Below are 17,890 nucleotides of genomic sequence, written 5' to 3' on the forward strand. Positions count from 1 at the left end.
CACCTCTTTAAGCACACACACACACACACGCACACACACACAATTGCTAAATTGGGCAAATTTGGGCAGAGGGCAAAAGGCTTCCTGGAAAGAAGGCCTGCATTTTGGCTCGGCCCTATAGCTCCTGTTTTAAAGAGCCACTATCCCTTTAAGACCAGGTGAGGAAGAACAGGCACTTATGATGTGATGCTAACACTGTTTATGCATGTAGGAGGCCACCAGAACAAAGGCTCAAGCACACAGAACAGGAAGAGTTTTCCAGCGGTGGCAACAGACAGCAAGCTGCATTGTGCCATTTTGCAACTTTGACCCAGCCTTATTAATTAATACCTAATTGGGTAAGGAGGGCAGTGGAGAGAGAAAAGAACTCCTCTGCATTTTGAAATGGATGCAATTCTACTAGAAAAGCATTTCGCTAGAAGTTTGGGTAATCCAATACCCCGATATGCATTTTTTAAAGAATGCAATTAACAAAATATGTCATGCATACTATTAAACTAGATAAGGTGGGAGAGAAGAGTGACACAGAAAAAGCTCAACTACAGGCAACAAAACTGCCTGAATACTTCTGTTGCTTCAGTTAAAGAAATTTGAGCTATCCGGGTGGCGCTGTGAGTTAAACCACAGAGCCTAGGGCTTGCCGATCAGAAGGTTGGCGGTTCGAATCCCCACGACGGGGTGAGCTCCCGTTGCTCAGTCCCTGCTCCTGCCAACCTAGCAGTTTGAAAGCATGTCAAAGTGCAAGATATTGAACTGATGAGCACTTGTTGGGGACTGAAACCAGGAAGGGGGTGGGTGGAGTCTGGGAATCCAAAGGGTATAATTATAACTTGTTTTGTTTTTATTTTGTTTTGTTATTTGTTTGGAACTGGGGAAAGCCGTGGAAGGGAAATTTTGGTCGACTTTAGGAAAAATGTTTAAGAATGAGCAACGATGCTTAAGTATTGATGTTTAAATTTGGATAATAAGGATTTGCTGAATTAAAAATTTAAATTGGAATACAAGAAGGGGATGTGTGAGGAGGTCTGAGAAATAAGTTAAATGAAAATAAGTAATTGGAATTTTATGTGTTTTAAAATGTTTTTTTTTCTTCTAAATTTTGGATTTTTGTATTTTTGTTATTTTTTTGTTTAATTGTTGTTTTCGTGTGTTTTTATTGAAAATGCCAATAAATTTTCATTAAAAAAACAAAAACAAAGTGCAAGTAGATAAATAGGTACCGCTCCGGCAGGAAGCTAAACGGCATTTCCGTGCGCTGCTCTGGTTCGCCAGAAGCGGCTTAGTCATGCTGGCCACATGACCCGGAAGCTGTACGCCAGCTCTCTCAGCCAATAAAGCGAGATGAGTGCCGCAACCCCAGAGTCGGTCACGACTGGACCTAATGGTCAGGGGTCCCTTTACCTTTACTTTAACCCTTTCAGCAAGACCTTCAAATTTAACAAGTGAGGTCCCTAAAAATAAAAATTAAAAAAAATGCAGTGGTGAGAATCCCCTGTTCCAACAGAAATGTTCCTCTTCAAAGCTCCAGCAAAAAAGGAACAGCTTTTTGGGGTACAAAATCTGAACTGTATTTGTGCAAGTGTTTTGCTTTGTTTTCCAGTCTTGAATAAAGCAATTCTTTTAACTATGGTACCCATGGTAATGCAGATGATGTAACAAAAAAACAAAAAAATCAGTACCCACGATTGAAATTAATTACCTTTATTTCCATTTAATTTCATTAACACCTGCATTTTAAAATAAAATGGAAGAGAATGGGTCAAAGTAAGGTTGATATTTTGAACTGCAGTTTTACGAAGCCTCTGGAGGTTCCCCGGTTCATGAACACACTAGTATCCACTAAAGAATCAACAAAATTCTAGATTTCATGGACACGGGAAAGAATGAAAGTACAGTGGTACCTCAGGTTAAGAACTTAATTTGTTCCAGAGGTCCGCTCTTCACCTGAAACTGTTCTTAACCTGAAGCACCACTTTAGCTAATGGGGCCTCCTGCTGCCGCCGTGCAATTTCTGTTCTCATCCTGAAGCAAAGTTCTTAACCTGAGGTACTATTTCTGGGTTAGCGGATCTGCAGCCTGAAGTGTATGTAACCTGAAGCATCTGTAACCCAAGGTACCACTGTACATTAACAACTTAGACGAAATGAACCTTCAGAGATGAGATGTTCCCTTCCATCCCTGCAATTCTATGATTCTAGGAACTTCTGATAAGGTTCTGAAATCCGAGAAAGGCTATGCATAGTTTGTGTGAGATGAGACCTCAATTCCTCAGCCATTTCCCCATCCTTCTCTCAGGGCTAAAGCTACAGAATTACAGTGGTGCCTCGCAAGACGAAATTAATTCGTTCCGCGAGTCTCTTCGTCTTGCGGTGTTTTCGTCTTGCGAAGCACGGCTATTAGCGGCTTAGCGGCTTAGCGGCTATTAGCGACTTAGCGGCTTAGAAAAGGGGGGGGGAAGGGAAAAAACTCGCAAGAACTCGCCCGACGTTTCGTCTTGCGAAGCAAGCCCATAGGAAAATTTGTCTTGCGAAGCACCTCAAAAGACGGAAAACTCTTTCGTCTAGCAACTTTTTCGTCTTGCGAGGCATTCGTCTTGTGGGGCACCACTGTATCACCCTGGTTCAGCAGTGGAGGAAGCCGCTTGCTCCCCTGGGGTGATGCGCCAAGGGGCGGGCCACCCATAGGGGCAGGGTGAGGGTGAGGCAAGCCACCCATTGGGGCAGGGCACACCGTGGGGCCTCCAGAGTCTGCCTGCCTCCTCCCACTCAGCCGCCCTACAGCTGGGGGAGAGGCAGGGGGTGGACTGTTTGGGCAGTGCAGAGCCTGCGCGCACCCAAACTCAGACACACTGCAGGCCCCGCGGTGAGTGCTGCCCGGCATTTTGTCACCCCCCTCAGTTGTGACACCCGGGGCGGCCCGCACCACTGCCCTCCACCTGTGCCCTGGTCAACTAGACTAACCTTCAAGCCTAGCCTTCGTTTCTCTGTACAAAACCCATCCTTCCAAGAAAAACTCCTGCTACTATAAAAACCCTGAAAACAAACAATGCAAGCCAAAATATACCAATTCACTTAATTCAGAAGTTTTATTTCAGAAGTGCAAACAAGGTCAATATGTGCCCTGGGTGAAGTGACCTGTTCTTGCATTTGTGGAGGGAAGAAGAAGAAGGAGGAGGAGGAGGAGGAGAAGAGGAGGAGTTTGGATTTGATATCCCACTTTATCACTACCCGAAGGAGTCTCAAAGTGGCTAACATTCTCCTTTCCCTTCCTCCCCCACAACAAACATCTGTGAGGTGTGTTGGGCTGAGAGACTTCAGCGAAGTGTGACAAGCCCAAGGTCACCCAGCAGCTGCATGTGGAGGAGCGGGGAAGCGAACCTGGTTCACCAGATTATGAGTCCACCACTCTTAACCACTACACCACACTGGCTCAGCTCCCTCTCTCTTAAAAATGAGCACATGCCGTTTGTAACCAAGGTGCTCTCTTGCCTGGAACAGATTAGGGCCTTTGTGCAAAGCAAAAGGAAGCTTTACAGAAGCCCTTTCCCCCAAGAGACAACGCCTTGGTAGAAGTCACAATTACAACACGTGGAAAATGCTGAAAGTTCCATCCATGCAATGGAAACAATTGCTCACTTTCCAAAAGCTCACCGTTTCCTTCCTCTTTCTCTTGAGGAATCGTGTCACCTGGGAAAACAAAGGCGTGCGCTTCTTTGAAAAGATCTTACACACTGATTCTGCAAGGCTACTCTGCAGAATCCAGCCACAAACCCTGGAAATTGTCACTAATGATGAATGAGCCTCTTACATACAGGAAGCAATCATTTTGCATGGATGTTCCATTCCCGGCCCCTGCATGCGTCAGCGTATAAGCGTATAAGCACATTCTGTCCCACTTTGCCTTCTCCCAGGTCCAAAAGGACCCAGTTAAAATGGCTGCCACCTGAATGTACCTTAAGTAGGTACACAAACCCAACGAGAGGTGTGCGCTTGCTTTTTCTGGGCTATCTCATTTATTTTATTTGAGACAAACAAATTCTCCTCATCCAAACAAGGAAACTTTCTCTTCTTGGATCTTCCATCCAAAACATTATTTAGATGCCATGCTTGTTGTTGTTGTTTAGTCGTTTAGTCGTGTCCGACTCTTTGTGATCCCATGGACCAGAGCACGCCAGGCACTCCTGTCTTCTACTGCCTCCCGCAGTTTAGTCAGACTCATGTTTGTAGCTTCGAGAACACTGTCCAAGCATCTTGTCCTCTGTTGTCTCCTTCTCCTTGTACCTTCCATCATTCCCAACAACAGGGTCTTTTCCAGGGACTCTTCTCTTCTCATGAGGTGGCCAAAGTATTGGAGCCTCAGCTTCAGGATCTGTCCTTCCAGTGAGCACTCAGAGCTGATTTCCTTCAGAATGGATACGTTGGATCTTCTTGCAGTCCATGGGACTCTCAAGAGTCTCCTCCAGCACCATAATTCAAAAAAAATTGTTTTAGCATGCTGATATTCAGATTACTTAGTATTCCAGCTATTACAGTATTTAAGATGGGTGGGGGGGGATCAATTTTTTAAAAGAAAGAAAGAAAGAAAGAAAGAAAGAAAGAAAGAAAGAAAGTTTATCCAGTTTGTAAGAAATTGCATGATGTGCCAACAGAATACATTTGACCTTACTGACAGAAGGTTAAAGCAGATTTGTAGTCTACTTATAGGGACTTCACATATGGACACACCTAATTAATTTAATGCATAGATGCAACAACATGCATGATTGATGAAATAATGCTGTGTCTATCATGACAGCACACTCTCCATGCAAGTCAATTGTCAGCAGGATTTCCCTAGCATGGCTCCATCTCAAAAACTCTATTGGTCTGTCCACCTTCCTTCTCTTTAAATCATGCATATAAAAAGTAAAACCCACATTCTAAGAATGTGGGAACAAGTGACTTAATATGAGCGCCTGTTCTTCTCAAATCATCAAGACAATTAGGTTCATCAGCCTTAGATTTAATTTCTCCAAATTTACACTGTATAATTATATCTGGGAATCACTTTTATCTCTCACACACACACTTATTAGTTTTTAAAAAGGATGCTGGTGTCAGCAGTTATTTCTCCTACAAGTTGCCTGATTAACATACATTTCAATCTTAGATTTTTTTTTTTAAATTAAAAAAACAACTCTCAACCCTAAACACATTTACTGAGAAGTGAATCCCACTGAGTTTCATGGCTTACTTTCTTGTGATTACGCTCAGATGGCAGTTTCAAAATAATAACCAACAAATAATTTTGTTGCTGCATATATTGTATATGCTATATATATGCTACATATATATAGCTAACAGTGGAAAAAAAGATAAATAAAACTTATAGGGAAAGTTACATTAAGTGCAATTTTCCCCCCTTAATTTTATTATCTCCCAATCTTCTTAGCCTCCACATTGGGTATTCATTAGAGAGAAAAGCATGAAGAAAATAGAATCTTGTATTCTAGTGCTCCCTCTTTTGTCAACTGGAGACTAAAAGATAGCACTAAGGAAGATCCAAACTATGCAGGGATTGTATTTACTCTTCACATCTCCATGGTTTCCTTTTCCAGAAAAGGACAAAACAAGAACAAGTTCAATTGCAACTTTACAACCTTGACTAAAGGCCAAACTAGATGGGGCATTAATTGCAGGAATGCAATTAACATGCACATTTTTGTTAAGTTAATAGCAACCATGGAGAAGCCCTGGGGGGTGAGGAGACAATGTTTAACTCTATCTCTCCTTGACAAGTCAAAATAAATAAAAAAAATTAAAAAATTGCACAGTAGCACCTTAGAGACCAACTAAGTTTATTCTGGGTATAAGCTTTTGTGTGCATGCACACTTCTTCAGACAAGGTCAGTTGTGAGAAAATCACCTCTCCAAAGCTGCCATAGTGTTTTTTTTAATTATAATATTTATTAAAGTTTCAGAAGAATTACAAAAATGAAAAAAGAAAAAGAAAACAAAAAATACAAAGTACAGAAAAAGTAAAAAAGCAATTAAAAACATTTCAATCTTTCCATGTCTTGTCTTTCATTTACTTATTTCCCTGACCTCCTCTCACCTCCCTCTTTTGTATTCTAGTTCAATAGTTGTTTCAGCAAATCCTTACCCTTTTTACAATTATCTTGATACTTTATCGTAATATATTATAACTTTACATTTTTACATGTTAACAATCCATTTTTATATATCCCTTAGCAACATTATTGCTAAAACTACTTAGCTTCATTCCAACCTCCCTCTAACATTCCTTAATTTTACAGTGTTTCTGTAAATAGACTTTAAATTTCTTCCAATCTTCTTCTACCGACTCTTCTCCCTGGTCTCAAATTCTGCCAGTCATTTCAGCCAGTTCCATGTACTCCATCACCTTCATCTGCCATTCTTCCCGAGTGGGTAGATCTTGTGTCTTCCAATACTTCGCGATGAGTATTCTTGCTGCTGTTGTTGCATACATAAAGAAAGTTCTATCCTTCTTTGGCACCAATTGGCCAACCATGCCCAGGAGAAAGGCCTCTGGTTTCTTCAGAAAGGTATATTTAAATACCTTTTTCATTTCATTATAGATCATCTCCCAGAAAGCCTTAATCCTTGGGCACGTCCACCAAAGGTGAAAAAAAGTACCTTCAGTCTCTTTACATTTCCAACATTTATTATCGGGCAAATGATAGATTTTTGCAAGCTTGACTGGTGTCATGTACCACCTGTATATCATTTTCATAATATTCTCTCTTAAGGCATTACATGTAATGCAGTATGGTAAATGCTAAACAGGAAATAGAGAAGGGAAACTGCGAAGGAGGGATGGGATGCAACAAACACACATTGTTTCTGATTCTCTAAACTAGTGGATTCTCTAATCTTTTTTTTCCTATGGGCCACACAGAATAAAAACTTGCTCTCACCACACCAGGTTTTTTTAAAAAAAAAATGATAAAAAAATACATTGGAAAACAAAAAGAAACAACTTCTAGCAGTGCTTGATTTATAACACAGAACACAGCTACTTTATAATATAATCAGAAAGTATAAAACAATGCAGCTGCATAAGAACATAAATCATTCCCAAAATATAATGATAAATGAGCCTCTTACATATGTACTTTAAGTATGTATACAAACTCAATGAGTGGTGTGAGCTTGCTTTTCCCCAGTACAGTGGTACCTCGGGTTACAGACGCTTCAGGTTACAGACACTTCAGGTTACAGACTCCGCTAACCCAGAAATACAGTAGTACCTCGGGTTAAGAACTTTACCTCAGGAGGAGAACAGGATGAGAAATCGTGCGGCGGCAGTGCAGCAGCAGTGGGAGGCCCCTTTAGCTAAAGTGGTGCTTCAGGTTAAGAACAGTTTCAGGTTAAGAACAGACCTCCAGAACGAATTAAGTTCTTAACCCAAGGTACCACTGTAATCTCATTGATATTGGGTCTAATTTGAGACAGGCAAACTCTCCTCTCCTCATTAACACAAAGAAGCCTTGCTCTTTTCTGATCTTTCATATTTGTCAGAGTTGAAAACCCCTGTTCACAACCATTTGTTGTGGAGAACTGTAGAAGAGTAGCCAATGCTCTTGAAGAGAGGTATTGATACTGTTTCCGGTTGTGCGTCAAAACAAAAGTTATTTTGAAACTGCGCTGGACTATATTACACTGTTTCTTTGATTGTTTCTTTGATTGTCTTTGAATCTTCCTGCCACGCTTGCCACACCCTTTGAGAAACATTGCTGGGTCTGAACCATAAATGGAACCACAACATCTGCCTTGAGCGCACTATGAAAACACCTGTACGAACATTTACAGCACAATTCTTCATCTGAAGTTCAAGTAACAGCTTGATCCCCACACCTGCTTTTTATTATTATTATTATTTATTTTTTGAAGAAAGGGAATGAAAACTACTTGGCAAAGCAACACCTGAAACAGAGCTTCTCAGAGACGGCGCTTATTATTTACTATTTATAATATTTCACGACTGTATGGCTTTCAAGTGCTGCTTGTACATGGTATTTGGTGCACATAAAATGGCACGCTAACAGTGCAACCCTATATGTGGCTACCGGGGGTGTGGAATTCACTGAGTTCCAAAGGACTTCCTCCCAAGTAAGTGAGTGCAGGATTGTAGCCTACAAGTTACAATACATGCAATTAAACAAACAGTGCTGAGCTAAAACCGTAATACCCTTAGCACAGGCATCACCAAACTCGGCCCTCTAGATGTTCTGGGACTACAATTCCCATCATCCTTGACCACCGGTCCTGTTAGCTAGGGATGATGGGAGTTGTAGCCCCAAAACATCTGGAGGGCTGAGTTTGGGGATGCCTGCCTTAGCAGCACAACTGAGCAGCAAGTACCTATTTAAAAAAAGAGCTAGGTCTTGACCAGTAAAGTATAGCAGTGATGTCATTAGAGTGCTAATCAAAAACCTATTTCAGCCTTGCATTGCTTTCTGGAGATCTTGACGAGTGCTTTTCAACTTAGCTGCTTTAAAGTATCACTGCTGATCCACTCATAATTCTGAAGAGCAGGCAGGTTAACTTTTAGAAATCTCTCTATCCAGAACCAAATCCTCTAACATTCACTCAGATGTAACAGCGATATAATATTTGTTACAAGGCCACAGAAAATTCCAATTATTAGCTCTCAAAGAAAAGCAGGGGTGGGAGGGGGGAGACCAGTGCCCTTACAAAGCCAAGCGATTAAAGATCTTTGCCGGAAAATTAAACTTCATAAAAATAAAAAATTCTATTTGAATTATACAGCAAGATTCTTTAATAGTTTCAAGACTCATTCATTTTAATGGGGGAGAGTTAAGAATATGCCAACTCGCTGAAATCAATGAAATCTTGATTGGACCCATAATCTTCTTTTTTAATAATAAAAAAAAAAACCTGACACTGGTTATAAAAGTGGAGGGGGGGTAGTTTAAGCTTTTTCCATCAGCCTTCAGAACCAGCTCAAGTGATCCTCAGTTCTATTCCACATGTTGGAAGGAGTACAGCTACGCTTCAGGGAGCTGAACTTCCAAGGACCCTAGAAAAAGGACATTAGTGACTATTGTCGCAATGAATGGTGGCTGGCTCTCTGCAAGGCGAGCCACTTCCACAGACAGTGTTGTTCGGTCATAATTGGCCAAGGCACCCCCTGCTGTGCAAAGCATTTGTCAAATAATGCTTGTTTACAAATAAACTTCCAAATGGTACCAACTGGCCATTAGCGAATAAACCCTGGTTCACTTCTAATGCCATGCCCCTCTTAAAAGGGCAGGAACAGAGGGTGAACGGAAGCAGCCAAGTAGACAAGGTGCAACAATCCTGTATCTGACTGCATAATTCATTGGTTATTTTCCAACCTTCCCCCCCCCCCCGTCCTCTTCCAAATTTGGCTATGCAGTTTCAAGCCAATAACCTGCTCAGTTCCACAAAGTCAGTCGTTCCTGCAGCGCATATGTTGACTTTGTAGGATGTGACTAGGGTTAATTTCATTTTGCCATGCTAATGAAATATTAGGAGGGCATAACTGAAAAGGCTTCCCACACATCTCAAAGTTATGAGCTTCAAGATACACTGTCCCAAAAGATGGATCTGGGAAAACAGTCTGTTACAGCAGCTCTGACTCTCTCCCGGAGCTGAAATTTTCAGTCAGCACTGTGCACACAACTCTGGGCTTTTTGACTGAGTACTTTCCAGTCAGAAACTATGTTTTCCTAAGGGAATAAACCCATGCTTTCCATCTAAGCAGAAAGACACCCAGGCCCCTCACTAAAACATGCTGCACAGAACAAAATTATAGCATCAACTGATCTCTGCCAAGGTATAAATAAATTCATTTCCTAGCTATATTTTGCCTTCCTCAATCCATCTTTCTGGGAGTGCCAACTTTTTGAAAACACACACATACAGTATACTGTATTTACAAATACACCTAATTGCCCATCAGGAAACTCTGTCAGTCCAGGACTTAATTCAGAAATCGTGCCACACCATGGTTGAGGAAGCCAAACCATGATATGGCATGGCAGTGCATTGGCAAACTGTGGTTTGTGGTCATCTAGCAAATAAAAAGCCACAATATGTGTTAAATGCACTTTGGTGTAACATATGCTTTGACAAACTGCAGCCATGCTACTGATCCATCTCTATAGGTCACTATGTCTAGAGACAAGTGCTAAATAGGGGAGATCCTAACCATGGTGGCCTTAGGTTAAAGGTAAAGGGACCCCTGACCATTAGGTTCAGTCGTGGACGACTCTGGGGTTGTGGTGCTCATCTCGCTTTACTGGCCGAGGGAGCTGGCATACAGCTTCTGGGTCATGTGGCCAGCATGACTAAGCCGCTTCTGACCAACCCGAGCAGCACACGGAAATGCAGTTTACCTTCCCGCAGGAGCGGTACCTATTTATCTACTTGCACTTTGACGTCCTTTCAAACTGCTAGGTTGGCAGGAGCAGGGACCGAGCAACGGGAGCTCACCCCGTTGCGGGGATTTGAACTGCCGACCTTCTGATCGGCAAGTCCTAGGCTCTGTGGTTTAACCCACAGGGCCACCCACGTCCCTTGGCCTTAGGTTGCAAAGTATAATTAGCACATATCACCGTTTGGGTTTATTTCTGAACTGATCCCATCTGTCTATATGATCACCAATGGAGACCTGGCTTAGGAGATTTCTCCCACAAAGAAAGGGCTCCCAGCAGATTTCACACCCATTCTCCTAAGTAAGATGCTTGTGAACATTTTCCAAGCCCCAAATCCACCAGCCTCTCATTACCATATCAGTGCAGATCATGGGGGTTGGGGGGGTGAGCAAGGTAAAATGCCTTTGTGTTAGAAATGTCTAATGTCCTCCATCCCGTCATCCAGATGATAGCATTCAGCACAGAAATATTATTCCATGAAGGGCAGATCAAACAGTTCAATCAAACATCAATATAGCTATAGACACAGTTATTCTAATTATTGAGGCTACTAACACCCCAGGGACGCAGGTGGCGCTGTGGGTTAAAGCCTCAGTGCCTAGGACTTGCCGATCGAAAGGTCAGCGGTTCGAATCCCTGCGGCGGGGTGCGCTCCCGCTGCTCGGTCCCAGCGCCTGCCAACCTAGCAGTTCGAAAGCACCTCCGGGTGCAAGTAGATAAATAGGGACCGCTTACCAGCGGGAAGGTAAACGGCGTTTCCGTGTGCGGCTCTGGCTCGTCAGAGCAGCGATGTCACGCTGGCCACGTGACCCGGAAGTGTCTCCGGACAGCGCTGGCCCCTGGCCTCTTAAGTGAGATGGGCGCACAACCCCAGAGTCTGTCAAGACTGGCCCGTACGGGCAGGGGTACCTTTACCTTTTAACACCCCATGCACAAGTATTCATGTGTTACAATAACTTATTCAAACAGCAAGCTCATGTGTTTGGTGTCAACAGCATTGCAGCCAAAAAACGGGCAACTGTAGGGTGGAGGAGATATCCCTGAGGTTTTCAAAATGACAGTCTTGAAACCGGGGGCAGTGAAGGCTAAACACCCTCAGTAGCCACAGAAAGGAAATGTCCTGCTGAGAGAGAATGGCTGACAGGAACACTGCAGCAGTTTGTTGCAGACCCCACAATTTAGGCTTTTCCATGGGGGGTGGGATTACACCTATAAAGAAGGTTTTGTTTTGTTTTGACAAATCATTTTCTTCTGGGTGATAGTCAGGAAACCTTTCTCTCAGTTCACATCACATAGAGGCATTGCCAGTAAGGCTTTGACTATCAAACCACGCAATATAACAAGACCAATCCTCATCTAGCGACAAACCTTGTTATGCGTTGGCTTCAAAATAAAAGAACTATTAGATGCCAATAATCTTCCAAAAGCATCTGGCTTTCCTTTTGCAAAATTGCTCATTTACTGTCCTCTCACGAGCACACACAAACACTCTCATCAGATCTCACTGTATCTTGATTTCATTGCATGGCAAAGGCTATCATCCCAGGAATTATGAAAGTAACTGAAAGAGATATGAAATCCCACTTCTCTTTGGCGACAGGAAGAACTGGGTTTCCTCACCCCTCGCTGAGGAGTTTCTGCTCCCCCCCACACACACCTTTGACCCAACACATGCAAAAATGGCACCTGAGTCTTATAACCCCCACTTAAGCTCGCCATACTAGAATCTGGAGGGGGGAAATGCTATAAAAATAGGGGAGGTCATTTATAAGCACCTCTTTATACAGACTTCATACAGCTCAAGTTAAGTGAGCAGAATGAACTGGCTTTCATACACACAAAGTAGCTCTACAAATAAGTCACTTTGGAGTTATTTTTCCATCTAAATGCATACTGTCGAAGCCATTCCCATACCCTTCAACCAACTCAAACACAGGAATTCTAAAGGCACCACCAATTTATAATTTTATAAAATTATATTAAAAAAATTATAGGGGGGGGGGTGTTCAGTTGATAAGAGCTAGGAATAAGACCTGCAAGCTATTGCCACCGACGCAGACATATGCCTTAGGAAGGGACAGGCAGACAACCGGCTTGCTGGATGGTGGGTTTTTCTTTGCTCATCCTAGCCTCACAGAATCTGAGGGGAAGCACTTCTTCTCCCAGACTAATCCCCTGCACTCCAGAAGAGCCATCTCCATAGCTCTACACACTGAATATTCTTCACAATGTGATCCTGCCAGCCCAAATAAGACAAAAACGGTATTGAACAGCCCACTGAAGCAAAGTCTTCTAAGCCTGCGGTGGCCACCACAATCATGGAAAGATGCTGAAATCATGTATGATTTAGCTGAGATTCCTGTGTCGTAGGGGGTTAGTCTAGATGACCCTTGGGGATCCCTTGCAAATCTGTGAAAATGGTTCTTTCTGGACCATCAGCTACCAGTGTGAGTCGTATTTAGAAGGCCCTTGTATTATGCAAAACAACCACCACCCCTTATACTGTATGTATAACCAGAAGTTGTTTAGACTAAAATGCAAACAAATCTTCACTCACACACTTGCAGTGAAAGATCAGGGGAAAATTGCCCACACTTTTACCTCTAGGTTTTTAAAAAATCTCCTTTTGTCAAATATTATTTTTTTTTTTTTTGCTCCTCTGCTTCAGTATCAACATCAGCCGGCATTAAAAGCAGGTGAAGATTTTCCTGGTCTGGGGGCGGGGGGAAGCAATGGGGAAAACCTTAGCTGGGGAGATTTCTCCCTGGATGTAACAGGAGCCAGGCAAGTTCTTTCCCCCGCAAAAAGTGCTGCTCCTATTCACCCCTCTACCCAGAGGTTTTTTTTCCCCCCTAAAAAAATGTTTAGGGGTACTCTCATTTTCCTACTCCTATTGAAATGCTGCCCCTCAGTGAGGCCAAACTTAGATTCACAAAATGTTTAGGGGTATGCGTCCCCCTGCGTCCCCCCCCCCCCCCCAGAAAAAAGCACCGCACCTACCAGTCGGGAGGATGAGAGGGCAACTGGGGGCGGCGGGGGGCGGGCAGAGAAAAGCGAAGTAGAGAGAAGCAGCTACTGAAATGATCTTACAGATTGGGGGGGGGGGGGGAGATGAAAAAGAAGAGCTCGCTTCATGCCCGTGCTTTGCCCAAGCTCCCATCTCCAGCACCGCTACCTCCCATCCGCAACAAACCCGGGAAGACGTGCCAAACCTATGGCCAGGGCGCCCTTGAGCAGGTGCAGAGTGCATTGCCTCCCGGCGCCTGTCTGATACGGCGGAGATCGTGGGCACAACCCCCCAGATCGGAAGGGCATACGAATCTTAATCTCAGGGTCGTAGATTCGACCCCCGCGTTGGGCAGATTCCTGCACTGCAGGAGACTGGACTAGATGACCCTCGTGGACTCTTCCAACTCTCCCATTCTATCACGAACTCTGCCGCACGAGCCCCAAGCCCCTCTCCTCACCCCTGAGAAGACGGGCTGGAAGAGAAGAACCAACGTTGCTGCCTTTTTTATTTTCATCCTTCCCATCCGGGCAGCTGGATGGACTGCGCCTCCGAAGCCCCGCGAAGCCCGATGCGGGCCGCCAGAAAAGGGTCACTGGCGCCCCGGCAAGCGCTCGCTCGCGCGCCCCCCATGCCCCGCTACGCCCGGCGCCCTCCCGAGCCCTCGCCCGGCGCGCTCACCTTGACTGCCGGCCGCGCTCCGGAGCGTCCCGCCGGGCAGGAGGAGCAGCGGCAGCAGCACCGCCAGAGGCGGCGCCGGCGGGCGGGCGCGCAGCATCCTCGCTCCGCCCGGGATGGGCTCCGCGCGCGGGCTGCTGCGTCGGCGGCTGCCTCAGCCGGGTCGTCGCCCTCCTCCGCCTTCTCCTCCTCGCCCGAGACGCTGCGGAACCTCCTCGGCTCGGCGTCTGGCCCTGCAGCCGCTCCTCCTCGTCCTCCGTCCCGGTAGCGAGCGGGGATGGCGACGGTGTTGGGAAGCCCCGGCGGCGCGTCTCCAGCAGCGCGCCCGAAACTCCCAGCTCCTGCTTCGCCTTGGTGCTGCTGCTGCGCGCAGCCACCAGCGCGGCGGCGGGGGCAGGGGCGGCGCGCTTAGCTCCGCCCCTGGCTCCTCCCCTTTCCTTGACGACCCCCCTCCCCCTCGCTAGCATCGCCAAAAAGGTGGAGCTGCCAGAGGGTTCTCTCTTCCGACCCCCCAAGCTGGTTCCCAAGGGTGCCAGCGCGCGGCTATGGAACTAAATGGTGCGCCTTGCTTGCGCGCAAAGTGGGGAGGAAGAGGAATGCGTGGTGTGCTTTTTTTTAAAAAAAGCATTTATCATAGCGGCCCTCGAGGATTTTCGCATGAGCTGCTTGGGATTCCCTCTCGACGGCCTTGGAAAGGCGATCGGCGTCCTGACCGTGCGCTGCGCAAACGGTGAGCTGGAGAGCGCGGCTTGCCCGGGGCGAGCGGGCGGTTGAATGGCAGAGGCAGTCTTCGTGAAGGACACGCGAATAAGCTGAAGGAGACCGGTTTTGCCCAAACGAACGAAACGAATTAACATAGCGACCCATGTCACCATGGGCGCATAGGCAGGACTGGCACATAGCTACGCAAATGTCAGATGGGGTCACCTGGCTTGCCAGTGGTACATGTGGAAAGCAATGTGGAAAGCAAGCCTTGCCAACAGTGTGATGCAGCAGCAAAAAAAGCTAATGCTATTCTAGGCTGCGTCAGCAGAAGTATAGTGTCCCGGTCAAGGGGAGTAATAGTCCCACTCTATTCTGCACTCTATTCGGGATGCGGGTGGCGCTGTGGGTTAAACCACAGAGCCTAGGACTTGCCGATCAGAAGGTCGGCGGTTCGAATCCCCATCATGGGGTGAGCTCCCGTTGCTCGGTCCCTGCTCCTGCCAACCTAGCAGTTCAAAAGCACATCAAAGTGCAAGTAGATAAATAGGTACTGCTCCAGCGGGAAGGTAAACGGCGTTTCCATGTGCTGCTCTGGTTCGCCAGAAGCAGCTTAGTCATGCTGGCCACATGACTCGGAAGCTGCACGCTGGCTCCCTTGGCCAATAAAGTGAGATGAGCGCCGCAACCCCAGAGTCGATCACGACTGGACCTAATGGTCAGGGGTCCCTTTACCTTTACTTTTATTCTGCCCTGGCCAGACCCACTTGGTGTACTGTGTCCAGTGCTGAGTGCCACAATTTAATAAGGATATTTGCAAGCTGGGATGTGTGCAGAGGAGGCCCATCAAGATGATCAAAGGTTTGGAAACCAAGCCTTATGATGAACGCTTGAGGGACTTGGGTATGTTCAGCCTGGAAAACAGGAGCCTGAGAGGAGATATATGATAGCCATCTTCAAATATCTGCATGAAGGATAGAACTGTAGAGTTAGAAGGGACCCTGAGTCCTCTCTCCCCCGTGGCCAAGCTGACGCCTTTCTGGGAAGCCCACAAGCACAAGGCCTGCTGCTTTCTGTCCCCGATCCTAGAGGTACAGTGGTGCCTCGCAAGACGAAATTAATCCGTCCCGTGAGGCTCTTCGTATAGCGGTTTTTTCGTCTTGCGAAGCAAGCCCATTGACAGCTTAGTGGATTAGCGCTATTAGCGGTTTAGCGGCTTTTAGTGGATCAGCTGATAAGCAGCTTAGGGCTTAGGAAAAGGGGGGGAAAGGGGAAAAAACCCCACAGGAACTCGCAAGACATTTTCGTCTTGCGAAGCAAGCCCATAGGGAAATTCGTTAATGCGAAGCACCTCCAAAACGGAAAACCCTTTCGTCTAGCGGGTTTTCCGTCTTGTGAGGCGTTCGTCTTGCGGGGCACCACTGTATACCATTCCTGTTCCACACCACACTTCTAAACACTGGGCTTCCTCTGAAGAACCCTAGGAACCCTAGTTTGATAAAAGGTGTGGGGAATTGTAGCTGTGTGAGAAGAAAACTAAAGTTCCCAGGTTTTTTTTGTTGGCGGAAGCCATGTGTTAGGCATCCTTAGCCAGCACACATGACATGAACAAACTTTTGTAAAATCAAAACTTTTGATTAAAACACGGTTGCCGCAAAAAGAAATACAGTGGTACCTCGGGTTACATACGCTTCAGGTTACATACGCTTCAGGAAGCAGTAGCAGGAAGCCCCATTAGCTAAAGTGGTGCTTCAGGTTAAGAACAGTTTCAGGTTAAGAACGGACCTCCAGAACAAATTAAGTACTTAACCCGAGGTACCACTGTAATAAAATACAGCAGTAGAAATAAATAGCAAGAATGGGTAAACAACAATGCACAGCGGGGTGTGTGTGTGCAGAATAACATCTCGTTTTAAAGGTAAGACCAGTGTTTTTAGTTAAGAGTTTAGAATGGCAGTTACAAGTTAAGGAACAGAGTTACTAAGCTGTGGGCTGGAGTCAAAAAAGCAGGATGCTGACATCTGTTTTTGAACCTAGTACTGTGGCAATGGGAGAGGCCAGAACCTCTTCAAATGTAATGCTGGAGATTCTTCCATTGAATTCAGGTTGTATATATGTGTAAATAAACCATGGGTCATAAAGACATCCCAGAACTCCGCCGTGCCTCATAGTCAAAAAGGGAACACAGACCCAGGAGCAGACTTGGCTACAATGGCTCCCTGTGTGAGCCCAAAATTTGGCGCCCCTCCTTACTCCAGTCCTTGCGCTGCATTCCTGAAGGTGGGTAAGGAGGCACCTGACTTTGGGAAGGAGGCACGAGGGCTCTGGCAGGGTTCTGGAGCCCTACCACTTCCTTCCCAAAGCTGGGAAAGCTCTAACTAGGTTTTGGGAAGGAGCTGGGAGGACCCTAGGAGCTTATCAGAGCCTCACATCTCCTTCTCAGCGCCTAGTGGAGACACACAGCCCTAAATCTGCCCCTGATAGACCCTGGTTAGCGCATCTGGTACACCTGTAATCTCACACCACTTTGAGATACGGGACATGTAACAATATGTTGCTTGGGAGCTCAGCTTTTGTGTTTGTGTCCTGCTTGCAGGTTCTGCCAGGGATCTGCTTGGCGAAGAAGAAGAAGAAGAAGAAGAAGAAGAAGAAGAAGAAGAAGAATAGTAGTAGTAGTAGTAGTAGTTTGGATTTGATATCCCGCTTTATCACTACCCTAAAGAGTCTCAAAGTGGCTAACAATCTCCTTTCCCTTCCTCCTTCACAACAAACACTCTGTGAGGTGAGTGAGGCTCAGAGAAGTGTGACTAGCCCAAGGTCGCTCAGCAGCTGCATGTGGAGGAGCGGAGACACAAACCTGGTTCACCAGATTACAAGTCCACCGCTCTTAACCACTATACCACGCTGGCTAATGTGAAAGCAGGATGGTAAGCTAGATGGAAAACAAGCAAACTATGGCCACTGTACTGGAAGAAACAAAGATCACCAGTGTCAAAGCAATGATTCTTCAACATCAACTTCGTTGGACTGGTGATGTTGTGCAGATGCCTGATTATTAT

The 17,890-nt window shown here is 45.6% G+C and overlaps 1 protein-coding gene across 7 annotated transcripts in view; it reads right to left on the reverse strand.

Annotated features, from left to right (window-relative positions):
* Nucleotides 1-14,232, reverse strand: part of EPHA5 (EPH receptor A5) — a 258,320-nt gene extending 244,088 nt beyond the window's left edge. For 5 of the 7 annotated variants that reach the window (XM_079949369.1, XM_079949368.1, XM_079949366.1 and 2 more), the window contains exon 1: nucleotides 14,133-14,232. In XM_079949369.1, coding sequence (XP_079805495.1) covers nucleotides 14,133-14,229 — 97 coding nt within the window. In that variant the 5' untranslated portion in view covers nucleotides 14,230-14,232. The remainder of the gene's footprint in view (nucleotides 1-14,132) is intronic. The other 2 variants (XM_079949371.1, XM_079949370.1) reach the window with 1 other exon arrangement.
* Between the last annotated feature and the right edge of the window lie 3,658 nt (nucleotides 14,233-17,890).

The sequence above is a fragment of the Podarcis cretensis genome (genome assembly GCF_951804945.1).
Source record: "Podarcis cretensis genome assembly, chromosome: 13".
NCBI lineage: Eukaryota > Metazoa > Chordata > Lepidosauria > Squamata > Lacertidae > Podarcis > Podarcis cretensis.